Source organism: Enhydra lutris, unplaced genomic scaffold (assembly GCF_002288905.1).
Source record: "Enhydra lutris kenyoni isolate GAN:26980312 unplaced genomic scaffold, ASM228890v2 scaffoldscaffold18, whole genome shotgun sequence".
Taxonomy (NCBI): Eukaryota; Metazoa; Chordata; class Mammalia; order Carnivora; family Mustelidae; genus Enhydra; species Enhydra lutris.
Window position 1 is genome coordinate 28,989,999 of NW_019154102.1, and position 27,909 is coordinate 29,017,907.

At 39.9% G+C, this 27,909-nt stretch overlaps 1 protein-coding gene across 5 annotated transcripts in view; it reads left to right on the top strand.

The window, feature by feature from the left end:
- LOC111148019 (catenin alpha 2) overlaps positions 1–27,909 on the top strand; it is a 1,008,661-nt gene that overhangs the window by 256,871 nt on the left and 723,881 nt on the right. For 4 of the 5 annotated variants that reach the window (XM_022504362.1, XM_022504361.1, XM_022504358.1 and 1 more), the window contains exon 6: positions 14,978–15,181. In XM_022504362.1, coding sequence (XP_022360070.1) covers positions 14,978–15,181 — 204 coding nt within the window. Of the gene's footprint in view, positions 1–14,977; positions 15,186–27,909 lie in introns of all 5 variants that reach the window. The other variant, XM_022504359.1, reaches the window with a different exon arrangement.

Below are 27,909 nucleotides of genomic sequence, written 5' to 3' on the forward strand. Positions count from 1 at the left end.
AGTGATGTTGACCACTTTTTCACGTGTTTGTTGGCCATTTGGATGTCTTCTTAGAGGAAGTGTCTGTTCATGTCTTCTGCCCATTTCTTGATTGGATTATTTGTTCTTTGGGTGTTGAGTTTGAGAAGTTCTTTATAGATTTTGGATACTAGCCCTTTATCTGATATGTCGTTTGCAAATACCTTCCCCCATTCTGTCAGTTGTCTTTTGGTTTTGTTGACTGTTTCCTTTGCTGTGCAAAAGCTTTTGATCTTGATGAAGTCCCCCAAATTCATTTTTGCTTTTGTTTCCTTGCCCTTGGCGATGTTTCTAGGAAGAAGTTGCTGTGGCTGAGGTTGAAGAGGTTGCTGCCTGTGTTCTCCTCAAGGATTTTGATGGAATCTTGTCTCATATTGAGGTCTTTCATCCATTTTGAGTCTATTTTTGTGGGTGGTGTAAGGAAATGGTCCAGTTTCATTTTTCTGCATCTGGCTGTCCAAATTTCCCAACGCCATTTGTTGAAGAGACTGTCTTTTTTCCATTGGACATTGTTTCCTGCTTTGTTGATGATTAGTTGACCACAGAGTTGAGGGTTCATTTCTGGGCTCTCTATTCTGTTCCATTGATCTATGTGTCTGTTTTTGTACAATACTGTCTTGATGATGACAGCTTTGTAATAGAGCTTAAAGTCTGGAATTGTGATGCCACCAACTTTGGTTTTCTTTTTCGACATTTCTCTGGCTATTTGGGGTCTTTTCTGTTTCCATATACATTTTAGGATTATTTGTTCCATTTCTTTGAAAAACACTGATGGTATTTTGATAGGGACTGCACTAAATATATAGATTGCTTTAGGTAGCATAGACATTTTCACAGTATTTGTTCTTCCAATCTATGAACATGGAATGTTTTTCCATTTCTTTGTATCTTCCTCAATTTCTTTCATGAGTACTTTATAGATTTCTGAGTACAGATTCTTTGCCTCTTTGGTTAGGTTTATTCCTAGGTATCTTATGGTTTTGGGTGCAATTATAAATGGGATTGACTCCTTAATTTCTCTTTCTTTTGTCTTGCTGTTGGTGTATAGAAATGCAACTGATTTCTGTGCATTGGTTTTATATCCTGACACTTTACTGAATTCCTGTACAAGTTCTAGCAGCTTTGGAGTGGAGTCCTTGGGTTTTCCACATAAAGTATCATATCATCTGCAAAGAGTGAGAGTTTGACTACTTCTTTGCCAATTCGGGTGCCTTTTATTTCTTTTTGTTGTTGGATTGCTGAGGCTAGGAGTTCTAGTACTATGTTGAATAGCATTGTTTATAGTGGACAGCCCTGCCATGTTCCTGACCTTAGGGGAAAAGCTCTCAATTTTTCCTCATTGAAAATGATATTCACTGTGGATTTTTCATAGATGGCTTTGATGACATTGAGGTATGTACTCTCAATGCCTACACTGTGAAGAGTTTTGATCAAGAAAGGATGCTGTACTTTGTCAAATGCTTTTTTAGCATCTGTTGAGACTATCATATGGTTCTTGTTCTTTCTTTTATTAATGTGTTTTATCACATTGATTGATTTGCGGATGTTGAACCAACCTTGCAGCCCAGGAATAAATCCCACTTGGTTGTAGTGAATAATCCTTTTAACGTATGTTGGATCCTATTGGTAATATTTTGATGAGAATTTTGCATCTGTGTTCATCAAGGATACTGATCTGTAATTCTCTTTTTGGTGGGGTCTTTGTCTGGTTTGGGGATCAAGGTAATGCTGGCCTCATAAAATGAGTTTGGAAGTTTTCCTTTCATTTCCTTCTTTTTTTCTCTTTCTTTCTTTCTTTCTTGGAACAGTTTCAGGAGAATAGGTATTAATTCATCTTTAAATGTTTGTTGGAATTCTCCTGGGAGGCCATCTGGCCCTCTGCTCTTGTTTGTTGGGAGATTTTTGATAACTGCTTCAATGTCCCTACTGGTTATGGGTCTGTTCAGGTTTTCTATTTCTTCCTGGTTCAGTTTTGGTAGTTTATACATCTCTAGGAATGCATCCATTTTTTCCAGATTGTTGAATTTGCTGGAGTATAGTTGCTCATAATATGTTCTTATAATTGTTGTATTGTCTTTGGTGTTGGTTGTGATCTCTCCTCTTTCATTCATGATTTTATTTATTTGGGTCCTTTCTCTTTTCTTTTTTAGAAGTCTGGCCAGGGGTTTATCAATCTTATTAACTCTTTCAAAGAACCAGCTTCTAGTTTTGTTGATCTGTTCTACTGTTCCTTTGGTTTCTATTTCATTGATTTCTGCTCTGATCTTGATTTTTTCTCTTCTCCTGCAGGGTTTAGGCTTTCTTTGCTGTTCTTTCTCCACCTCCTTTAGGTGTAGGGTTAGGTTGTGTATTTGAGACCTTTCTTATTTCTTGAGAAAGGCTTATATTGCTACGTACATTCCTCTCAGGACCGTCTTTGCTGTGTCCCAAAAATGTTGAACACTTGTGTTTTCATTATCATTTGTTTCCATGAATTTTTAAAGTTCTTCTTTAATTTCCTTAGTAGGATGCTCTTTAGCCTCCATATATTTGAGTTCTTTCCAACTTTCCTCTTGTAGTTGAGTTCTAGTTTCAGAGCATTGTGGTCTGAAAATATGCAGGGAATGATCCCAATCCTTGGGTACCAGTTGAGACCTGATTTGTGACCCAGGATGTGATCTCTTCTGGAGAATGTTCCAGGTACACTAGAGAAGAATGTGAATTCTGTTGCTTTGGGATGTATTGTTCTGAATATATCTGTGATGTCCATCTGGTCCAATGTGTCATTTAAGGCCTTTATTTCCTTGTTGATCTTTTGCTTGGGTGATCTGTCTGTTTCAGTGAGGGGGGCATTAAAGTCCCCTACTATTATTGTTGTTGATGTGTATCTTTGATTTTATTATTAATTGATTTATATAATTGCCTGCTCCTATGTTAGGGGCATAGATATTTAAAATTGCAAGATCTGGGGTGCCTGGGTGGCTCAGTGGGTTAAAACCTCTGCCTTCGGCTCATGAGGTCATGATCTCAGGGTCCTGGGATCCAGCCCCGTATCGGGCTCTCTGCTCGGCAGGGAGCCTGCTTCCTCCTCCCTCTCTCTCTGCCTGCCTCTCTGCCTACTTGTGATCTCCCTCTGTCAAATAAATAAATAAAATCTTTAAAAAAATAAAATTGCAAGATCTTCTTATTATACAGAACTTTTAAGTATGATATGTTGTCCCTCCTTATCTCTTATAGTTTTGGCTTAAAATCTAATTTATCTCATGTAAAGATTGCCACCCCAGCTTTCTTCTCATGTGCATTAGCATGGTAAATGTTTTCCACCCCCTTACTTTAAATCTGGAGGTGTCTTTGAGTCTAAAACGAATTTCCTGTAGATAGCATATCGATGGGTCTTGTTTTTTTTTTGTTCATTTTGATACCCTGTGTCTTTTGATTGGGGCATTTAGCATTTACTTTCAGAGTAACTATTGAAAGATAGGAATTTAGCGCTATTGTATTGCCTATAAGTTGACTGTTACTGGATATTGTCTCTGTTCCTTTCTGGTCTTTTACTTTTAGGCTCTTTCTTTGCTTAGAGGACCCCTTTCAACATTTCCTTTAGGGCTGGTTTGGTGTTTGTAAATTCTTTTAATTTTTGTTTGTCTTGGAAGCTTTTTATCTCTACTATTTTCAATGACAGCCTGCCTGGATATAGTATTCTTGGACCCATAATTTTCTCATTTAGTGCTCTGAATATACCATGCCAGTCTTTTCTGCCCTGCCAGGTGTCTGTGCATAGGTCTCCTCCCAATCTAATATTTCTACCATTGTATGTTACAGACCTCTTGTCCCAAGCTGCTTTCAGGATTTTCTCTTTGTCACTGAGACTTCTAAGTTTTACTATTAGATGATGGGGTGTGGACTTATTTTTATTGATTTTGAGGGGGATTCTCTGTGCCTCCTAGATTTTGATGCTTGTTCCCTTTGCCATTGGGGAAATTCTCTGCTATAATTTGCTCCAATATACCTTCTCCCCTCTCTTTCTTTCTTGTTTTTCTGGGATCCCAACTCTTCTAACATTGTTTCATCTTATGGTATCACTTATCTTTCGATTCTCCCCTCATGATCCTGTAGTTGTTTGTCTCTCTTTTGCTCAGCTTCTTTATCATTTCATCTTCTATATCACTAATTCTCTCTTCTGCCTCATTTTTCCTAGCAGTAAGAGCCTCCATTTTTTATTGTACCTCATTAATAACTTTTTTGATTTCAACTTGGTTAGATTTTAGTTCTTTTATTTCTCCAGAAAGGGTTTGTCTAATATCTTCCATGGCTTTTCTAAGCCCAGCTAGCACCTTGAGAATCGTCATTCTGAACTCTAGTTCTGACATATTACTAATATTCATGTTGATTAAGTCCCTAGCCACTGGTACTGCCTCTTTTTTTTTTTTTTTTTTTGTGGTGAGTTTTTCTGCCTTGTCATTTTATCCAGATAAGAATAGATGAATTAGAGAAGAAATACTAAAAGAGTAGCAATGACACCAGAAAAATATACACTAACCAAATCAGAAGAGATCTGAAACACCAAGGGGAGAAGAAAGGAAAAAGAGGGGGGGGGGGAAATATATATATATATGAGATAGGTGACTAGAACAGAGCCACACACTTGATTTTGGGTTTATTTTGCTCTGTTAGAAGAAACTACCTCCCATAATTTTACACTTCATCTTAGCCAAAAGGCCAAGAAGCGATAACCTCCCATAATTTTAAAGAAAAAAACTTATATATATATAAAAATAAGGTAAACATAATGAAGGGATGGAATATGAATGTAAATATGAAAATTAAGAAGGATTCTAAAGAAGGAATTGATAAGAAAAGAATTCGTTGAAAAGAGAGGAAAGAATGTGATCAGGATGGAGACCAGAACAAAGCCATGCACTAGATTAAGGGTATATTTTGATCTATTAGAAGAAATTGTATCCCAAAATTTTAAAGAAAAAAAAATCCTATATCTATACAAATAATAAGGTTAGATACAATGAAGGGATAAAATATGACTATAACAATTAAAATTTAGAAAGATTTTTAAAAAGGTATTGATAAAATAGTTAAAAACATGAAAGTAGGAAAGTGGAAAGATTTAAAAAAAAAATAGAAAGAGGGGCACCTGGGTGGCTCAGCAGGTTAAAGCCTCTGCCTTCAGCTCAGGTCATGATCCCAGGGTCCTGGGATCGAGCCCCACATCGGGCTCTCTGCTCAGCAGGAAGCCTGCTTCCCTCCTCTCTCTCTGCCTGCCTCTCTGTCTACTTGTGATCTCTCTCTCTGTCAAATAAATAAATTTAAAAAAATAGAAAGAAATAAAATTTTAAAAATTTAACTTTGAAAGACTAAAAAGATTATAAGGAAAAAAAAAGCCATGAATTCTATGTGTTGCTTCCGCCTAGCTCTGGAGTTCCACAGTTCTCATTGATTGGCAGACTTGGTCTTGGCTAGATATTCTTGCTGATCTTCTTGGGGAGGGGCCTATTTCAGTGATTCTCAAATGACTTTGCCTGAGGCGGAATTGCATGGCACTTGTCAGGGTCCAGGCTAAGCAATCTGCTCGGATTCACTCTCTGTAGCTTTTTTTTTCCCTAAATACTTTCTGTACAGCCTTGGAGGGTGGGAATGAAAATGGCAGCCTCCCAATCTCTGGCCCAGAGAAGCCACAAGCTCAGGGCCCCACTCCTCAGTGCACCCTCAGAGAAAAGCAGTCAATCCCGCCTGTCTCCCTGGTCTCCGACCACACTCTGTGCTCACCTGGCATGTGACCGAGTTTTTCTGTCTCTGGTACACAGCCCCACCTGGAGTCTCCAAACCCAGCAGATTCCTGCAGTGTGCTTCCATGCCACTTCTCCCGAAGGAGGAAGGAGGAGGTGTCTCCAGATCTGCCACTTGTGGGGTTCCTGCTCAAAGAGAAGTGGCCCAACTGTGCCCTGGATCATGGTTTAAAGTAACCCCCAAGCTGAGAGCCCACTCCTTGGTTCCATCTCTGTATCCAGCTTCCCCAGTCCGATACCTGGCCACTCTGCCACACTCAGACACCCCTAGTCTTTTTGTATCTGTGTGGGGCCTGAGACCATACTGTCCCCACAAGGGCTCCATCCCCCGCTTAGCCTCTGGCATGATGTCCCTCAGTAGAGCAGACTTATAAAAGTCACGATTTTGTGCTCCACTGCTCTCACCTTCTGAGAGCTGGCCCCTCCCCACACAGTCTATCTTCCCATTGCTTCACATTCACTTCTCTGCACATCCTACCTTCCAGAAAGTGGTGGCTTTTTTGTTCCTAAAATTGCTGTTCTTTTTTTTTTTTAAACCAAGATAAATACTTTAATGAAGTATTTTTTTAAAAAGCACAATTAATGTGAACAAAAGAACACCCATGAACAAAATACTGAAATTTTAAGTAGAGATTCATTAACAGTGCTGAGTTATATTACAGCCTGAAGCAAAAGGAAAAACCAATAATATGGATTCCATCTTTGAAAGTTTTCACAGTAAATAATGAAGTCGCCTATCCTGGATGGCCGAGGTTTCCCCAGGGCCTTAGGAATGCCTTCCTCCTCCTCAAGCCCTCCAGATCGGCGCCATGCCCACCGTATATATCTCTTTGATCTCCTGTTGAGTTTACAGGTGTTCAGGATGGTTTGGTAACTATCTACTGAACTCCTGGGTCCCGATGATATTTTGGTCTTCTACTCCTCCACCATCTTGCTCCTGTCTCTCTTTGTTGTCTTTTTTTAGCATCTTGAAAATTCTGCATACATTTGAGATGACTAATTCTCTAAAGAGTTTCACATTGAAAGACAGAAAATCCAAAGATAATAAAATTTTTTCCCTCTCTTTAACAAAAAGTTTCTTAGTTACTAAATAAAAAATAAAATAAAATAAAAAGCTTTACCTTCCTCATCTGTGCATTAAGAATCCTGGGGACTTAATATGTGGGTATAAATAACTCCTTTAGTGTTAGATGTATGCTAGAGCCTTTCTACTGGCATAGCTGTACTTAAACGTTTTGACTTTAATGTTCCAAATTATATCTGATTTGCCATTCCTGCTCAGTTACTGCTTTGAGTGCATTAGATACAAATTCAGTTTTAAGATAGTTAATTCCTAGCTAAAGAAAAACTAAGATATATTTATGTTTTCCCTCTTGGTAGAAAAAGTGTTTTAGAATACCTGCAGACCAGTTTGAAATAGATGAGAAATTAAGAGTGGGCTAAAGTAACATTTTAGAACTTTAATCCTAGTAATTGTTCACTATTTTCCATACCTCCTTAAGTGTATTAAATAATCACATACTACCATTTAGTATCTAAGATGGAGAAGTGGCTGGTCCATTAGTTTCCTCATGCTAATGAGCATCACACATGCCCTCAGATACATAAAGGAAAAGAGGTAGCATAGTGGCTAGATCCTGGACTCTGGAGCTGAAGGCATGTGTTCCACTTCCAGCTTTGTACTTTGCTCTGAGTGTGTGCATAGGCAATTACTCATCACTCTGATGAGTTCTTGCTTCATCTAATTGACATCTAAATTTTTTTTCCTGTGTTTTGTTTTGCAGTTCTTGTTATTGTAAATTTGGTCTTCCAATTGGATATTCCTTATATATATGAAGGCAATTAATTTTGCATATTGATACAAGTAACTTCATGAAAAAAGTTTTGTAGTAATTTTTTGGTAGATTGTCATTTTTCCAAATTAATAGGTATAACATCTCCAAAAATGATTGTATCTTCTTTCTACTTTTCATACCATTTAGTTCTTTCTCTTTTCTAGTTGTGTTTTCTAGAAACTTCAGAATAATACTAAATAATTTAAGGAACACCTGAGTGGCTCACTTGGTTAAACATCAGACTCTTAGTTTCAGCTCAGTTAAATAATTTAAGGGACACCTGAGTGGCTCCCTTGGTTAAACATTGGACTCTTAGTTTCAGCTCAGATCATGATCTCAGGGTCATGTGATCAAGCCGCACATTGAGTTCTGAGCTAATTGTGGAGTTTGCTTAAGATTCTCCCCTCCTTCCACCCCTCCTACCACTCATAATTGTTTCTCTCAAATGAATAAATGAATCTTTAAAAAATATATTAAATATTTTTATGAATTTGAGAATTTTTTGGTTTCGACATTAGATTACTTCTATTTACATTGAGTCTGATGTGGCTTTTGGATTAAGGTATTTGTAAATAAATAGAGTACATACAGATATACCTAGACACATAAGCATGATTTATCACCACTAACTCCTTAGCTTCCAAACTTAATGGACAGTCTCAGTCTTGATCTTATTTACTCTTTGTAGAGTTCCCTAGGGTTCTTCCTTGTCAGCTATGGTCCTGCAGTCTCCAGGATCTACTTCGATCTCTGACCATCTTTATTAGATCATTTGTGACCTCCCAATGTTGGACTCACTCTTCATTCTGTTACTTTCCCTTGGGAATTCATATCCATCTCATGGCTTCCACTCCTGCCTTTATTGTGATGATCCTGCATCTTTATAGATGGCCCATTTTCATGCAGTTATAATCAACTTCCACCAGACTTTTCTACTTACATGCATCATAGTCACCTTAAGCTTGTTTCAAGTCAGCAAATGTTTCCTTTTTTTCTTTTTTTTTTTTAAGATTTTTTTAAAAGACTTTATTTATTGATTTATGGCAGAGAGAGATAGAGAGCGAACATAAGTGGGGGAGCTGGAAAGAGAGAAGCAGGCTCCCCACTAAGCAGGGAGCCCAATACAGGGCTCGATCCCAGGACACTGGGATCAAGACCTGAGCCGAAGGCAGATGCTTAACAACTGAGCCACCTAGGCGCTCCAGCAAATGTTTTCTTAAAGTGACAACTGTAAATATTGCAAGCTTTGTGGCCCACACCGTCTCTGTCCAAACTTTTCAGCTCTGCCACTGTAGTATGAAAATGACCAGTATGTAAATGAGCGGGCCTGATGGTGTTCTGCTAAAACTCTATTTATAAAATAGGAGGCTGACACCCAGGATAGAGCTTGTGGACTCTTGCATTGTGCCTGTTGCTCATGCTCTAAATTTAGGTTTTATCTTTGATGACAACTTCTTTATTCTCAAAGGATGTGTATCTCCAAATTTTGCAGATTGACATTCTAAATGTGTCCCACAGTATGTACTCTTTACTTTACCTACGCAAACATGATCTTGTAGTCTCCCCATTTTTTTTTCGGGTTCTGGAGGGATGGCAATTGGTCTTCAAGTCTTCTACTTTTAGTCCTGCCAAAGCTAACTTCCCTAACTGCCAGAGGAAACTTTCTAAAACCAAACAGAATTATACGACTCCTATGTTTTAAACTCTTGATAGCTCTTCATTGTCTGAAGCAATGTTCACAAAGTGGAAGCTTGTTAACATGGAATAGAAGTCTCTCAGGATGTGGCTGTGCTTTCTCCACCAACTCTGTCTCTTATTCCTGTTTGGGTCCATTCATGTCCTTGGAGGAGCAAATGCCAAGGTCTGTGGGATTAAATATGTAAGGAGGAATTCCTCTGAAGGATAAAGTAGGAGAGGACCAGCAGAATCAGCAGAGTTTTGACTGCATTGCAGGTCAAACACCTGTGCAAGGAAGAAAAGAGTTTTATAGGAAGAGCCTCAGCACAGTTCTGAGAAAATCTCAGTCCTGTGGGAAATCCAGAGTAGGAGCAGAAGTTGCCTGTTGGGCAGGTCTCCATGGTACAAGAGTGGCCTTATTGTGTTCAGCAATTGACAAGGGCTGCCTGGGGTCAAGTGTGGCTTCTAATGGAACTGTGGTGGATCTCTAAGTGTGGCAGATTGAAGGAGTCCCTTAACTGCGCTCACAGAGAAGTTTCTCTTCAAGGCGAGTTGATGACACCAGACTTTACACCTCAGCTTCAATAAACCTCTTGTAGTAGTCTTCATATACCATGATATCCTTCACTTCCATGGATTTGTTCCCAATTTCTACTTTGTCTGCATGAACTCTTCCTGCGCCTGACTTTGCTTGGTCAACTACTTGTCACTCTTTAGGTCTCAGCTGAGGAATAATCTCCAGAAACATTTCCTACCTCCCAAATTGCCAAAACTCAACCATTCCTTAACATCATTGCTATGTTTTCCAAATTAGAATTGGTAGTATCTGTCTTTAGTTTTATATGACTAGACTGTAAACCTCTTATGATAAAGAGTCCATGCCCTGAGATAGAGTCCATCTGTGCCCTCAGACGCCCACAGCAGCTGGCACCCATTTTTGAATGAAAGGCTGTACACATTTATTTCTTGGAAGGGCAAGGTAACTGAGATGACACAAAACAGTATGAGAGATGATACTTAGGTCATTATATTTAGTTTAGGAGAGTTTCATAGCTTAACTATGAAATACATTTTCTAATTGGGATTAATTAAGCTCATTTTAACTGAATGCGGGCAGTCTGATAGAGCAACACTGCTTAAAGTCAACAGACCTATGTTCAGTCCTGGTGGATGACTAACTGAATGACCATGTCATCATCCTGGCATTTTTCTCTTCAATAACATGCAGAAGGTAATACTAAGGGCACAGAATTATAGACCTCTCAAACCATCTGTAATGTATTCAGCCTCTTGCTTTGCAGAGGTCTCTTTTCTGCCTCCTTCTGTATCAACCTGCATCAAACATGACTCAGTGTTCCATGATGGTACTGAAATTTAGATCACAAAACTCCTTGTAGAGAGAATGGATGGTAGCTGTGATTTAAAAGTGGGGCTCTTCTAACAATTGCATGTGCAGTGAGGAAGGTAAATGTATTATTCTAGGAAGTAGTTTTGAACTATATGGATCCTGAATTATTTCAAATTAAAATTTTTATCGAGTTCTACATTGGAAGTAATGGGAGATCAATTATGTAGGACTAGAAGAGACCATTAAGCGCTGGCTTGTTGGAAGATTAGATTTCCAGTCTCCTATGCTTGGGGATGAATTATTGTGGCTACCGTCTTTCCGGCCATGCTTTCCAACTGCCACTCCTTAAAATGTAAAAATGAAACATCATTTTGTAAAATTAAGGCTGTTAGAGAGTACGATAAGTAAAAATCGCAGAACACAATGTTATGCAAGTCAAATAAACAGAATGAAAATAGGCGAGATAAAAAGAAATTAAAGTCTCATTTTAAAAAGAAACAGATAAGGTAAGAAATGCAGGCCTGCAATTTTAAAATGAGGTAAAATGACAATATAAGGTGGAACCGAAAGATCAAATGGATAAAAAGATTAAATGAGTTTTAAGAATACGAACAAGAGACTTACATATTTAAAATGTAAAATCTGAGGGGATTAAAATACGTCAAATAGTAGGAAACAGCATGAAATCCTCTGTCAGGAGCACACCTTTGTCTAAAGGGGGAGACAAGAACCCTTGGCCATGCCCTTTCTCTGGTGCTGGCTTGTTACCCACTTAACATGCTCCCTCTGTGACCAGGGAGGAGAGTTTTGATCCGGGATGCTGCTTCGCCCCTTCCTGCCAGTAGAGGGCAGCCGCACAGAGAGGTGAGGACAGGCTCACTGATGCAGGAAAGAGGCTGTTTGCTGGTCCAAAATGACCCTGAAGCGTACTAGCAAAGACTCTTGCCTAGGTGTTTAAGTCACTCCCAAATAGTGCAGAAGCAAAAATCTCTCTCTCTCTTTTTCTCTGCTTTGACATCATACTCTGTATTTCTTGGTCAGGACTTGGTTGCAGGAGTTTGTTTTTTCTTTAACCCTTGAGCAACTCTAGTAAATAGTCTATCTTCTAGCCCTCGAGCCCTTGGCTTCATTTGGCTATGTGTGTGTGTGTCTGTGTGTGTCTGTGTGTCTGTGTGTTTTCTTATTTTTTAAAGCTGGTTTGAGATCTGGCCCGTTTTCTGAACACACACTCACACCCACATACACACAAAAAACCCATACCCCCTCCCGTATACCACACACTCATCCCCCTCCACCCATTACACACAACCTAAGCACACATAGACAGTGCTTACCCTACACACACACAAGCACCGAGACACACTCAGATGTTTGTGCACTGCCCTTTACCTTTATGCCTTTTCTGTCCCGAGGGGCTTCTCCCTGCCAGCTTTTCACATCCATCATTGCAGTGCGTCCCATCTCCAATACAGAGAGGGATGAGAATATTGTAAATTTATTGTTTCTTTCCCAGGGAGATTTTTTTTCTTTTTTTTTTTTTTTCCCCAGGGAGATTTTTAAAGAGTTTTTCCCCCTATAATCTATAAATAACGAATAATTCCATTAGAAATGTGATGAACAGTGTAACTTTTATGCAGAGTTTTTCACGCTCATTGTTTCAGTGCATTCACTTTCATGACAGCCTAGGGCCATGGCAGGTGGGAAGAGCACTGAGCTGACATTGCCACAGTTCCTAATGTGTGTTCTTGGGTTCTCAAAGGTAATGCATGCATTTTAAAGGGAACCCTCTCTTTGCTCAATAGGTTTGAGGAATGTTACTGTAAACTGACTCCTTTAAGGCAGAACTCCCCTAAAGCATTTCATGTGGTAATTTGCTCTGGGCCCTGCAGTATTCCAAAACATATTGGCCAGGGAAACTTATTTTTTCATCAAAACATTACATCTCTAAGCTCAGTGTTCCGTGGAAAATAATTTAGGAAGTAATGTTCTAATGACAGTAGTACATTTTCCTCTGTTCTGCAAAGAAACTGTTTTACAACTGCCCTTATTGAAGAGTTTAAATTTACTTCGGTATATTTCCATCAAATTGGCACTTTTTTATATTTTTAGTACAATGTATAATAAAAAAATCTACACTAGACCCAATATATGATTCTGAAGAGTCTTCTAAAACCTCAAAGCAGAACGAATGATTCTCATTATGTTTTATGTGAATCTGAGTTCCCTGTAAAAGATTTCTTTGAAAATCTCTAAGCTTTATAAAGAAAAATAGTCTAATTCTATTTTGATCAGGTGTTTCTTTAATTAGACTATTAGTCTAACGTATGTCACATGATAAGATTATCATAGATGCATCAACCAACAGCAGTGGAAAGAGAGAAAGAGAATTCAAAGGGATCCCCAGCTCTGGTACAAACAGCCAGTGTGGCAGGAAAGCCAATGTTCCCCTCTCAGTCTGCCTTTGTGAGTGTTCCCTCTAATGATACATGCGGCAAAGCCATCCCCTGTACTGAGGCCTCTTCATGATTTTTTGACACTGTTTAGAGAGTTGCTAGTATACAAGGAACAGAATCTGAGTCATACTGTTCTGAGTGAAGTAACAAATTATTATCTTTCTAAGGTCTAAGCAAGAATGTGAGGCTGGTCTTTATGCCAACACCTGCCACAGAAAAGCTTCATCTTCTGTTGGTATGACCTCATGCATTTGCCCTCTAAACTGAAGAGGGAGCTTTGACCAATGAGTAATTTCCTAGGAAATCCAAGATTCTAGTGTGTGTGTTTAGTGGGTGTTCTTTCTGGTGTGTGTTCAGTGGATGGTTCTTTCTTTCTAAGGCGCCACCTGCTTGCATTCATTCGTTGGTACCTCATAGCCCTTGTGTTGACAGGCTCCCTGCTATGGAGATGTGTGTGTTATAATAGGAGAATCCAAGTCAGAGCCACTGATGCTTGGAGCACAGCTTTCAGGAACTACCTTAGGATGCTTTGGAGGGTTAGGGCAAACTTTGCCAGAGCCTGTAGTGAGACTGATTTTGTAATAACTAAGCAGTTAGTCTTTCCACTCTAGTTAGTATTGTTGGAATGATCTTCCTTGTTTTGAGAAGAAAAGGGGTCCCCACTGGAAACCAGCCATTGATTAAAGTCAGCTTTGCCTTCATGCGATTATCACACAATTCATGTTTTTCCACTCCCTTTACTTGCTGGGGATAATATTCTCCAGGTTCTGCTCCTATTTTCATTTTCTGATTCTCATCCTTCACACCCTAGGAATTGGTATTAATTGGGTCTTATTTGGTCTTCTTGTTCTTTTGACATTATTAGTATGCCAGTCACTGTCTTGTGTCCAGATAACCCTGATGATCTTCAGGTCCCCAGAGAGGCTGGTTAATCTCTTGAAATCTGGATGCCTATTTCTGTAGCTGGATATCCTCCCACCTCTGGACATCCTCACCTGCATGTTTCCAGGCTCCTCAGATTTAGCAGGGGCTAAGTGAAGCTTAAGTTCTCTGCAGCACCTTCCTTTAAGGAAACATTGTTATTTTTCCCCTTATCTAGGCTCCTTCAGACCATGCTAGTATTTTTATCATGATACTGTCAGTTAATTTTAACAAATCTCTCTCTCTCACACACCACACTCTCTCTCTCTCTCTCTTTCTCTCTCTCTCTCTCTCACACACACACACACACACACACACAGTGAATCCTTTTTTAGAACACTAGTTGGGTTTTTTTATTCTTTTTTTTTTATATATACAAAATAATAGTTTCCAGTGGGAAGTAACCTATAAAGTATATTTCTGGCGTATGCTATTTGCCAAGGTTTCAAAAGGCATCCTACCATGGGACTCTTTGCTTCTCATGAAATAGATGTAATATGTACACTAGTCACTAAAGGATCTTTAAGTTGTTGATTACACATCATACTCTTGCTCTAAAATCTTCTCATAATCCTTCAAAGTGTTACCCTGAAATGTGCTTTCCTTGAAGGCTACAAATGTAAAAAGAAAAAAAAAGTAAATAAGTAAAATAACAAAGAAACAAAGCCACTGTCACAATCTCATTAGAAAACTCTGGTTGATGCAGCCTTTTCCAAGAACACATCATTGAAACAAGATGTGCTGTTTTCTCCCTGAAGATTAGATACAGGGGAAAGTATCTTAGGGACGATTGCTACTTGGGCAAGGCCACTTTGGTATTTGTCTAAGCAACCAGCTGCCTCTCATGGAGAGTCTTGCTCTGTCCGCAGATATTTCTGGTTCAGCAAACAGGGTGCAAAGGCAGTTGTGTCTTCTCCCCTAATTGTTTCATGGTGCTGATTTCAGAATAAGATAATCCTGGACCCCATGACCTTCAGCGAGGCCAGGTTCCGGCCGTCGCTCGAGGAGAGGCTAGAGAGCATCATCAGCGGCGCGGCGCTCATGGCCGACTCGTCCTGCACACGCGATGACCGGCGCGAGAGGATCGTGGCCGAGTGCAACGCCGTCCGGCAGGCGCTCCAGGACCTGCTCAGCGAGTACATGAACAACGTAAGTCCTGGGCTCTCAGGGCTCAAGTCCAGTGGGTTTGGGCGCCAACTCGTGGCTTTCAGGAAAGCGTGCGTAGCAGGAAGAGGGGACAGGTGTTCCCTGGAGAGAATCAGTCCCAGGTGTGGGGGAGTGGACAGCTGCGGAACAGAGGAACCACTTTGGGAGAGTGGTGTCCTGAGCTCGGTCAGAATGCTTTATTAGCCTGGAAGAGCGTGGTGGAAGAGCCTGGTTAGGAAAATTTGGGCTGATTACTTGAATGATTTCGTGGTCATTTTGATGGCTGGTCTCAGCTTGAGGTAAGATCACAGTCGGTCAAAGTTGCATGGTGGATGGAAATGAGGATATAATGAAGTCCTCTTACACAGAGCACTTTTGGAGCTAAGGACCACTCTAGAGCATCTTCATCGTTAAGAGGCATTAATAAGTGTAACAGGTTTTCCAGTGTTTGTGCAGGCTTGGTTGAGGTGGAACTGTTCAAGGGCAGTGAAACTTGGAGGAACTATTGATTCATTGTGCAGTTGGGAGTTCTGATGGGAATTCATCTCCAGGTTTTCAAACGGGCATTGGTGGTATCTAGTGATACTGCAGCACTGCCAACAGCTGTCTGTCTTTCCTACAGTTATAAAGTGTGACAATTGTTATATACCTGAAAACTACACAAAGAAGATGAAATCTATATTCTTTGTCTTGAAAGGCACTGAATTATGTTTGTATTGATTTGCTAAATCCAATCAGTTGAAGTGATGTTGGTGTTGTCCAGTGATTGCAACCTTGAATGATCTGGGGTTTCTCCTGTCCTGGACTCCTGAGCTAGAGACAATTCAGCATATGGTGGTAAAATATAGGTAAAGTGAGGTCTTGACATCACATGTGGGACACTGACAATCTCACAGCCTTTGAAGCCCATGCTGGGTCCTTTTAGAACACCAGTAGGCAACACTGAGACAATGCTGTCAACCCATGTCCTCTCTCCAGCCCAGTTCTTCTTAGCCTCCTGGACCCAGCCCTTAATGACATGCAACCCGTGGGTCAAGCCAGGAGTCAGCATTGACAGGAATGGTGCTGCTCCTGCCAAACTCTTCAGAGAACATTGATCTAGAAAATAAAAAGACACAGAGTGCCCTACAAACTGAAAACCAAAAATCTCTTTTTACATGAACCTTCAGATTCTTTGATTTGAGAAGATTTGTCCCATTTTCAGCACACAAAGAATGAGGTGTGGATGTCTAACATGGTGTCCAGCTGCTGATGGGAATTTCTCCATGGGATGCTGGCTGACTCATACTTTCTGTGATTTTGGTCTGTGGGTGCTATGCTGGGTAAAGCTAGAAATGTTGACTGCCATTGTCTCCCAGGTTGTGTGACTCTTTTGAAGAGCAGATTTAACAACAACAACAACAAAAAAGCAATGCTTATAAAATATGGGATTCTGTGTGTTTGTTGTTTCTAGCACAGTAGCAGCAGGCTACTTACTTGTACGTGGAATATGGTTTTACATTAAGGCATGCTGGTCTTTCTTTCAAGGAATTATTGCCAAAGAAGGAAGTAGAAACAGCAGAGATCACAGTGATGGTTCAGATGTCAATATAAATATTTCAGAAAAAAAAGTCTGTTCCTGTGAATTGTAATCACAGAACATGATTAAACCAGAGCTGATAGAGATGTGACATGTAATTTTCAGTTTGGCGTCTAGAATCCCGTCAAGCAGAAGTTTTTTCTTTCAGTGTAAACTCCTGTAGATCAGCAGAGCTGATGGGGTTTTATATTTTATTGACTCTATGTGCTTATATTTCTGTTCATAGCCTTGTGAACAGGAAATGTTTTGTATTTTGTATTACGAAAACTTGATTTCTGCTTGGCTATGGTTACGTAGGTGGGCTTAAATTTCAAAGTGTGCAAATGCCATTCACTTTGAACCATCAGGATCAAAGGCTTGAAAGAAAACACCTCCTATTGACTTTTATGTAAACTGTATAACTTCACACTTCTTTGATGATTTCAAGGTAGAATTGGATGCAGTTGTATCAGCTTCATCATCTCTGTCCAGCGCCCTCATTTCTCTGGTCAAAATGTCAATTTGTTTATTTTGGTATAGCATACATTAATATAAACCCACATGCACATCTCTGCCTTGACTGAAAATTCTTTTGTGTTTCATAGCAACCAATAAGTTAGTCAGTTATGCCTAGGATGTTTATTATAAGATCTTTTTTTAAGTTTATAAGCTCTAAGAGTAAATGTATTATCAAATTATCACTCTGCAGATACTCTTCTTAGTAAGCTAAGCGATATTAGGATAAAGAATTTATTAGATTGAGATGAAAAGATTTCAAAATGAGCATAACTGACACTTCTGGATTCTGACAATTTCCTGATCTTTCCCTAATGAAGATTTGACTTACAAAGTTCACTTGTAAGCAGACATGTTCTAAAATCATATAAATGCCAAGTGGTATCCACTGCAGGGAGATGGAAATGGGAAGAAGGTCTGTATGCTAAGTGATTAGGGAAAAGTGTCTGCATGGGCCACTGGCCGTGGGTTGACCATATGAGTTACACTGAGCTCAGTAGGTTATCTGTGGTGTGTTAGATTTTCCATAGAAGTATGTACAAGTGGATGTGTGTGTAACAAAAATTGGGCATCCCAAAGAAGCTAGTATGAGAGAAAAGGGCTGTGTGAACAGAGGCGTGTGGCAAAAATTATGATCATAGTGTGGCAGTGGTAGAAAAGAAAAGCTCTGGATGGCCTTGTTTTTTTAAGTTGATGATGTAAGCCCAAGTGAGAAGATTCTTTTAAAAAAAACTCTTCCTTTAAATAGACCATCACTATTGTACATATGGGAAGACTAATAATGGAGAGAGAGAGAGACTCTTTTTCTAAAGGATGTGTGGCCTTTGGATGAGTGCCATCAGGGTGGTGGTTGGAGTATTATGTCGAGTACTATAATTAGTTCCAAATTATAATGAAGACATCAACTTTTCTCTGTAACTTACAATTTTAGACATTTTTTTTCTCCCTTGTGGAAGTAAAACTTTTTTCGTCAAAAAAACACAAAAAACAAAACCCAAAAAACCCTTAAAAGTGACCATTTGTTGTGAGAGACAACAATTAAACATGGCATTTTATTGATAAGGATTTTATGATAGATTTGAATTTAGAATATCCTGTTCATTCCACAGATTCATATTGTGGGCACTGTTCTAGGCTTCTGGAATATAGAAGGGAACAAAATAGATAAAATTCTCTGTTCTTACGGAGCTTACACTCTAGCTGGGGGAGACAATAATTTGAGCCAGGGTTATCTTGGATGACGGCGAGTGACACGGGGAAATTGAAATCCTGGGAGACAGGGAGCATGGGGTAGAGCCGTAAATAAGGGTGGCCTGGAAAGGGTTCATTGAGAAAATACTTTTGGTTAAAGACCTTTTGGAGATGGAGCAAAGCGTGCTTGAGGTGGAAGGAGCATGGAGGTTAAGCATTTTACTGTGAACAGGTGCTTGGGGCCCAAAGAACCTTTATGGGGAGGCAATCAAGACTGTTGGGAGTGAATGGCAGCCAGCATGAGACAGAGTCTGCAGATCTACAAAGTGCCAGACTTACCCAAGGCCTTGTGTAGTGTTGCATGGAATTTGCTTTTCACTTTAATGGCATGGGAGGTCATTGGAAAGTGTTGGGATGAAAGTGCCATGACTGAGGTCCTCAGATAGGACATAGGAGCACAAGAGGGACAGGGGAGGGGTGCCAAAATAATTCATGAGAGGGTGGTGGCTTGGCTCAAGTGATAACAGTAGAAGTGAAACCTAAAATTCTAACTGTATTTTAAAGAGAATTTGCTTATAAAGTGGCCAGTGAGAAGAATGTATCTGTTTCATGAACACAAAATGGACGGCAGTCAGTGTAAATGGTAGTTAAGGTTGTATCAGCCCCCGCTATGGTCTTCAGTTGGTATCTTCAACTGGCTTTACTTGCTTGGAAAATTCTGATTTACTCAGATATAACGGTTTGTAAAGAGCTCACTTTGCAATGCTTGGATACTCTGCTAGACAGATTGCATGTGAAAAGGGAGTTAAGTAGAAAAATTTTATTTCAAAGTTGTATCACCCAAAATACCCAACTATGGTTCACATGAATATAAAAGGCTAGGAAAATATAATACTCCAAGTACTAACCCTCAGTGCAGAACAATAAAGAGATGTGTTAAGCCATTCTTTCTTTGTGCACAATTCGCTATTAGGCCTTGATGAGAATATGTGATAATCAGATATGCCTGGACCTTGTGTGTTGTGCTGTGCAGGCTAGTTCAATTTTACATAAACAGATGGTCTGTGTTGCTCCAAATTGGGGTGTGTGTGTGTGTGTTTTAAGACTAATGCAGAACTACCGTTTTTATAAACCATCATACAAAGTTTAGCAGCACAGGGATACAGAGAATTAAAGGACATATAGTAATAACTTGTTGGTCTTTGATATTTGAAAATGTGGCAGGTTATTTCTTAATTGTATTTTTCTAAGTACTTAAAGTGATCTATTTTTACAGAAGATTTGAATCCAATTTTTTTTTAAACCTTTTAAGCGCCTAAGTGGATTCCTGGGGACATTTTGTAAACCACTAATGTGATGGACGTGTTAAAAGCACTTGAGGACAAATTAATGTAGGAGAATATATCCATATCACAAGTGCCCGAAACATTTTGTAAACCACTAATGTGATGGACATGTTAAAAGCACATGAGGACAGATTAACGTAAGGAAATATGTACGTATCACAAGTGCCCAAAGGATCGTTGTCCTATCCTTTGCCATAGAGTGGAATTTATTATAAAGAGGGGTCCTGATGGATCCAGTTTATGAAGGGTGGGATCTGAAATGAGGCCTTAAAACTTCATGTTCAGCCCAATTGTAGGTCCCATCCTGTACTGCAGCTCAGAAAACCACACTGTTTTATTAACACATTAAGTGATATCCAGAGCCAAGGGGACTCTGCAAATAGTGGGCTTGTACACTCTTTGTTCTTGTTGTTGTTGTCTTGTTTTTTAATGGTGCAAGAGAAATGTGTGTTTATTGTAGATGATAAATAAGAAAAAAATCATTCATAATATCACCTCTCAAGTTGATCATTGTTAGCAAATTTGTATATGTCTTTCTTATGCTTTTAAAGTTATATAGTGATACATTTGTATGCAGAAACACACAGGCATGTTATACCTTGAGTTTTAAAAAATAGACTCTTCGTATTTGGCATTTTGTAATCTCTTTTCTTAATGTATTGTGACTATGTTACCATGTCAATAAACATTCTCTAACCTTAGGCTTACTGGTTAACTTAGCATTTTATTATATAAACATGTAATAATTCATTGAGAAGCAATTCATTGTGAGAGTATTTTTTGACAGAATATTGGGAAAGATAAGGAGGGCAGCCTTTTCATGCTGGCTGTGTAGAGTGTTGTAGGCCCAAAGAATGACTGACAAGCAAGTGGGAAGGCACAGTTTTATAATTTATTTGCTTTAAAGGGATCCCTGAGAATTTTGTGCCATGAAACTTTTGTATGTGAAGACGTTTTAAATGCCTCTGAGGTTCTATTTTAAATGATCATAGGTGTATTTTTTCTGTATTTTATTGATTTTTTTTTTCTATCTCAATTTGATTTTTATTTATGAGAGTTTCCCTACGTTGGCTATATGTAGTACTCCAGAGAGGGGTCTAGGACAACAAGTAAAGGGGTTCAGTAGTTGGATTTGGCCTAGGGTCCCAAAGAAGGCCCCGAATGCTTCTAAAGGGAGTGCTGTCAATAAGAGAACTTTGTTGTAGAAATTATGATGCCCCCAAATTTCTCCCAGATGGGAAGATAGAAGAAAGACTGAGTAGTTGTTGCCACTTAATAAGGTTAATTGTTAATTAAACATAAAAGTTGTTTCCAATAGTATCTAGGCTTTCCCATTTCTCTCTTTTCGGTTACTTTGTAGAAGAGGGGTGTGAAATTCACAAAAGTCAGCTGGGCTGATTACAAGTGTCTCTACCAGAATGTTTGGCTTAAGATAGAATAGAAAGTAATGCTTAAAAATACTTGTGGACTCTTGTTGATCCATTGTTCCCTATATCTCCTCATAAAAGGCCTCCATTTTAGGAGGAAATTGAGAGCTGTTTTTTTTTTTTTTTAAAGATTTTATTTATTTATTTGAGAGAGAGACAGTGAGAGAGAGCATGAGTGAGGAGAAGGTCAGAGTGAGAAGCAGACTCCCCGCGGAGCTGGGAGCCCGACGCGGGACTCGATCCCGGGACTCCAGGATCATGACCTGAGCTGAAGGCAGTCGTCCAACCAACTGAGCCACCCAGGCGTCCCTTGAGAGCTGTTTTAATGGAAGTGGTAGCTCCATTCAAGAGATTGGAGGGGGAGACAACCATGAGAGACTGTGGACTCTGAGAAACAAACTGAGGGTTTTGGAGGGGAGGGAGGTGGGGGGTTGGGTGAGCCTGGTGTTGGGTATTAAGGAGGGCACGTATTGCATGGAGCACCGGGTGTGGTGCATAAACAGTGAATTTTGGAACACTGAAAAGAAATAAAATTAAAATTAAAATAATAAAATAAAATAAAATGAGAAGGATTTCTAATACCTCAATTTGATGCCTTTGGTGAGAAGCTTTTCCTTGTCTTTTTCTTATTTGCATGTTTTCTTCTCTTTATACTTTGTGTCTTTAAATGGGTTCAGTGCTCTCATCTCTGAATTTTGAGCTTCAAATTCATCTGTGCAACTGTGCTTCTTCTGTAAAACTTTTGCTCCATGAAGAGATAATTCTCAAATTCCTTTTTTGTCATTGTACTTCCTGCTCAGACACTGAAAAAGTACAATTAGGTTACCAAACCCTTTTTCTGAGGTCTAAAACTGTCCTTTGAATCCACTCTGGCTAAGAAACATGGTTGGGAAGAGAAGTCGTTTGGATGGTGCCTTAGACTTCATCTCAGAATTACCTTGCAATTCCATTTGCCCAGCAAGGCAGTTTCAGTGTGACTGCCAGCGATACGCGCTGGCACTTGTAAGGAGTAACATATTTTGTTTTTCTTTTTATTTTCTTACCATATTCCTTTTCTAACGATATCCAGCTGAGTTTGCTACAGCAGAATCTCCAGAGCCAAGTGAGTATTAAGGAAAGGTGTGCTGGGCTTCACTTGCTCAGGCACCAGTGGTGGGAGAAGGTAATTCGCCAGGGGAAACAGTGAGGATGAGAGAAATTGTGCCATGATTAGATGTCCCACAGAGCATGAGAATATTCTGAGTGGCTCCAGGAGGAGATCGAGACTGACAGGTAGTTGGTTAACACAAGCACCGGTATGAGTAACATCTAGTCTTTATGGGAATGTGGCAGATCTCCTGGTCTTAAAGGATCCAGAGTATGCGTCAATTATCTTGGTAGGGGAGTTAGGCCCTCTGAAAAGTACATCACATTATATGCATGTTTGCTGTTGTTATCAGCTCATGACATACAATTAAATGACTTACAGGATCCCAGGACAGATGGGTCTGACTAGATTTCTTTTCTTTGGATCATCAAGGTCAATTCTTAATGCAATCTTGCATGCTATTTCTTATTCAGGAAAGGTCCTTCCTACATGAAACTCTCCCTGTGACCCACTATGGATAGTTTAGCAGTTTGCAAGCCTGTGCTTTGTAACCATCTATACACCCAGGTTCTGATCCCAGTTTTATCCCATCTATGTGACATGAACTTGTCTATCAAGTGGGTGATAGACTATACCTATGGGAGTATTCAGAGATCAGATAAGACAGTGGCAGCAAGAACATTCAGTGTCAAAGGAGAGTCATGTTTGCTTCCTTTTTCTCGTCAGTGTTCATATTTCCCTGTTTGATTAACCTCAAACAAAAACCCTATTCTGTAAAATTCACTGAGGGCTTTTTGGAGATAAGGAGTGTAACATAAAGGAAAGCATTGCTGGGTGTGCCTGGATGGGGGCTGAGCAGCCGGAGATATGCCTGGCTTTGTGGTCCTGTTTAGGGGAATACTGTGGACAACACTGTTGCCAAGGCTTGGAAACAAATGACACTCTTTATAAAATGAGCTGATTATTAGAGACCTTGGAGGAAAAAGGACTAAGACTGGCAGTCTAGGAAACCAGAGGGTAAAAAAACAAAACAAAACAAAAACCCAGGCCTCTAAACTGGAAGAGGTTGGATGCAGTGCCGTTTGTCTAAGTTAGTAGATGAGGTGCCTGCCTTTTCCTAGCCCTGTAGGCTTCTAAGAAAGACCAAGGTTCTCCCTTAAACATGGGAATATCTCTAGTTCCTGTGGATCAGGGAGATGGACTAAAATTCTAAGAGTGTAAACATGGGAAAAATGAGTGCTACGCCATACACATATGGCCCCCATCCTTAGCTCTAAAATATGATTTTGATATTCTTGGTCCTGGAGTTAGAATTTGGACTAGTGGTTAGAGGTAAGAAACTATTTTGTCAGTGTTTTTGTGGAACCTCAATTTACTTAAGAGTTCAAAGTAGTTATTCAGGGCATAAATTTTAGGAGTTTGACTGATACCCTGGTAGGTTGAGGGATCTGCTTAGGGTATTTACTTCTACTGGGAGCTCCTAACAGTTGGCTGCAATCCACCAGTAAACTTATTACCTGGTTTTGAGATATACCCAATCAGCAAAGATGAAGCCCGCCTCCTAGCAGTTTCTTGAGTAGGAAGATTTTGGGGAAACAATTTGCCTTGTCTTCAAATGAGGTTCCCAGGGGGTGCCTGGGTGGCTCAGTCTGTTAAGCATCCACCTTCAGCTCAGATCATGACCTCAGGGTCCTGGGATCGAGCCCCACATCAAGCTCTCTGCTCAGTGGGGAGCTGCTCCTTCCTCTCCCTCTGCATGTTGCTTCCCCTGCTTGTGCTCTCTCTCTCAAATAAGTAAAATATATATTTTTTTAATGAGATTTTCAGTATTGGTCCTATAATGAGTTAAGTCTGAGCAGTGAAAGTCACAACTCTGGATGCTCAATGTTGACTTCCCTATAGAGGAAAAGAGGTACTAAGCAATCACAACCAATCTCTCTTTCTCTCTCTCTCTCTCTCTCTCTCCTTCTCTTTCCCTCTCTCTCCCCCCACCTCCCTTCCATCTCTAATTTTCCTCCCTCTTTTTCTTTCTTCTACCACCTGTGTGCCTGGTAGGATTTTTTTTTAACTTTTTAATGCATGAATGGGCTCACAGAAATATAAGTGAGTTACTCAGAGGCAATAAGTGGCAAGAAACAATAAATTAGAGGCAGGTCTGCATATTCCTTCTGGCCTATACTTGGGTTTTAAATGAGACAGTGTGTAAAGAGTAGGAGGCAAAAATCTAAGACCCAGCTGGGTAGCCAGATTAGGGACCTCAGAATAAGCCTGGATTCTCAGATGATGACTTTATTAAGCCATGATCAAAGAACAGAAAACTTCCCTACAGAGAGAAACAGTGGAAATGCATGCTAACTTGGTCTTTAAAGAGCATTGTAAAAAAACAAACAAAACAAAACAAACAAAAACCCCAACAAACTTTTCACATCACCAAGAATTTATAACCACAATCTCACCATCACTCAGGTTTGGGGTCAGAAGCTATATTCTAGGGTGACATAAAGCTTATCCAAAATTTCATTTAAAAAGGCATTCTGGCTTGTAGGTTGCCAGGTACCTGGCAGAAGCAAATACCAATTCTCTCTAGAGGAAAGGGCTTTAAACCCAAGTGCCAAAGAATTTCTATAGATAAGGTTACAAGGAGCAGAAGTTGAGATTCCAGAATCTCTAAGGATAAAATGAAACAAACCATCATGAGTGAGAGCTGGCAAAAACAATGAATTACACATCAGACCTACCAGGGCTGAAGGTTGGCGATTAATAGATACAAATTATAAATTGTCTCTAAAGAAACTGAAGAGAGTGTTGGAGATATGAAGGAAAAAGAGACTGTGAAAATCGACTGGAAGTCCTAGAAGGCAGGACTGGGAGTTGTGTGGTAGAGGAACATGGGCTTATTTGAAGGAGTGGGACAAGAGGGTCCTGGTTGCCACAAGCCTGGGATCACAGGGAAGGAAGAGAGAGAATAATTCAAAGTATCTAGGGCAGTGCTGGCAGTAACCTCCTGAGCAGAGAAGCTGGTTATCTTTTGTAGCAACCCTTTGGTTGGATATCAGTCACATTATTCACAGTGGACTTGTATAAGGAAGAGAAAAGGTCAAATCACAAAGAAAAAAAAAATCCAATGAAAACAGGAGATGAAAATAACAATCTGCCTTACCAGCAAAATTAAGTCCCATACTTAAAATTCTAGCTAGCTTCTCTCCTTATCAAACACACCCCTCTACTGAGTCCTTTAAAGTTGGTTTTGAATCCTACAAGGTCAATCAATATGACGAGGAAGAGCAAGTAATGCTATGAGACAGTAAGGGGCTGTCTTTGATGTAGTCAATGAGCAGAGACTGTTGACAGAGTTGACTGCTGAGTCATCAGATTTGGCCATCCTAGTGAAGACAGTCTGGACAGCACAATCCATCAAATGATCTTGGGAAAGGCTTTCTGGTATTTCAAGGAGGATCTCAGAATTGTCAGGGAAACAGCAGACTGTGCTCCACCACCAAACCCGTGAGACTGGATCAACTATTCCTTTGTGTTTTCAAAAGATACGGGACGGGAGAGGGTGGTGGGGATATGGACATTGGGGAGGGTATGTGCTGTGATGAGTGCTGTGAAATGTGTAAACCTGGCGATTCACAGACCTGTACCCCTGGGGAAAAATACATTATATGTTTTTTTTTTTTTTTTTTTTTTTATATTATATGTTTTTTTAAAAAAAAAATTAATAAAAAAAAAAAAAAAAAATGGCAGAAGTTTTTAATTAAAAAAAAAAAAAAAAAGATACAGGAAATCCATACACTGGATTTCTTATTCCCGGATGGATTGTTCCAAAGAGAAGCTCACAAGAGCCTCTTTTCTTTGGTCTAAGATTGCCTCGGGCCCTTCCTGAAAAGCTTCTCTTGATTCATTCAGGAAATTGTCACACTTTGAGAACTAAGCATTTCGCTGGGGATGATGCCTCCCTCTGTGTCAGACACCCCAGGTTCTTTGCTGTTTCAGGGACTTTGCACTTAGCATCCTTCTGACTGGAATGTTCTTTCTCAAACCTCTAATGGAGGACTCCTTGTTTCAGCTTGAATATGTTGTTCTTAATCACATGCATGTATTTCTGTTAGAGGACCTGCCAGCCTACAAAATTACAGAATCTCTCTGTGTTGTTACTGTCTCCTTCTCCACTGGATTTAAAGCTCCCAGGAGAGGAATGCTGTCTTGTTCACAATCCCCAGGATCTAGAGTGTCTAGTCTAGAGGAGTAAATATTTCTGAAATGAATAAATGAATTCTCTTTCATCCTCTAATAATAATGAGGAGGAGGAAGGAAGGGAGGGTAGAGAAAGAGAGAAAAAGATAGCAACACAACCCATATGTTTTGAGTCTGTTGAGTCCCATCTTTTGGAGCAAAATGGTTCATGTTTTCTGTCTGTTCTCCTACCTAGGTCAAACTATAAGTAAAACAGCTAAAGTTAACTGTCCTTGGTTTCTTCATGGCTTATTTTGAAGTGCCCAGACATTTCCCTATAGTTAAAGCTATATTTAAGGCCCTGGCAGAGGCCTAAAATGATCCTACTAAGTATAAGAAGAGATAAAAATGATACAAAACATGCCACTCGCTTGCTTTTCAGTTCAAAGAGCCCCACCAAGCAGCTCACTCCTAATTCTGCCATTTTCAATGTTTGCTCTAGAGTGACCTGTTTGGGCATGAGTCCCTACTCCTCCCTCCCCTACTGTGGGTGTATGTGAGGGGCTGGGAGGGGCTGGGCCATTTGAAGCTGTACAGAATTCCACAGGCTGGACTGGGGACTTTGGAAAATACTTAACTCCTCACTTCCTGAAAGGCACAAAAGTGTTTGTATGTGTATCTAAGAGAGAAATCAATGTAAGAAAAGGGTCACAGTTCAGCTTTTGAACCTTACTTAAATGGTGTCTGCGGAGACCCAGCCTCAGCCTGTGGAACCGTGGTCTCCCAAAGAGGGGGTTGATAATCTCTTTAGCAAGAACCCTAGGTGATTTCTATGAGCAGGTGAGTCAGGGAACCCCTGATGTAATAAATCAGGAGATCACATCAAGAGTTGATTTAATACAGCATGGGCTTAAAATGGGTTTTCTTTTCTGTGAATGGAGATAAGTACGTTTGTAAGAAAGCATCAGGCGAATATTGCCCGGGGAGCCTAACTGAGCTACATTTTACTTAGCCTGGACATTTAGGATTTCAGAAGAGACTTGTGAAGCTGGATAGCTAATTCCTTCTTTGAATTCCTGACAGATAGACAATGGAAGCTGAACCATTATGTCACCTGTGAGCTATTAATCGAAGGGCAGCTGTGTATTTTTTGTTTTGTTGTTGTTGTTGTTTCTTCTCAAAGCTCACCTCCCTCAAATGTACTTCTTGCACACATCTCTTCCCCCATTTGTAAAAAAGACACTTCATCATCCTTGGAAGGACTCCGCTCTCGAGCAGTGCCCGAATTAAAATATCCAGTCTCACTGATGGTTCAAAATCCTCTTTCTCAACAGCTTCGTTGATGATTTCAGTGTCTACTAACTCTGCTCGTCTGGCCGCAGCTAACAGATTTGTCACATCAAGTCCCAGAGCTTAACCTTTGCCATTTC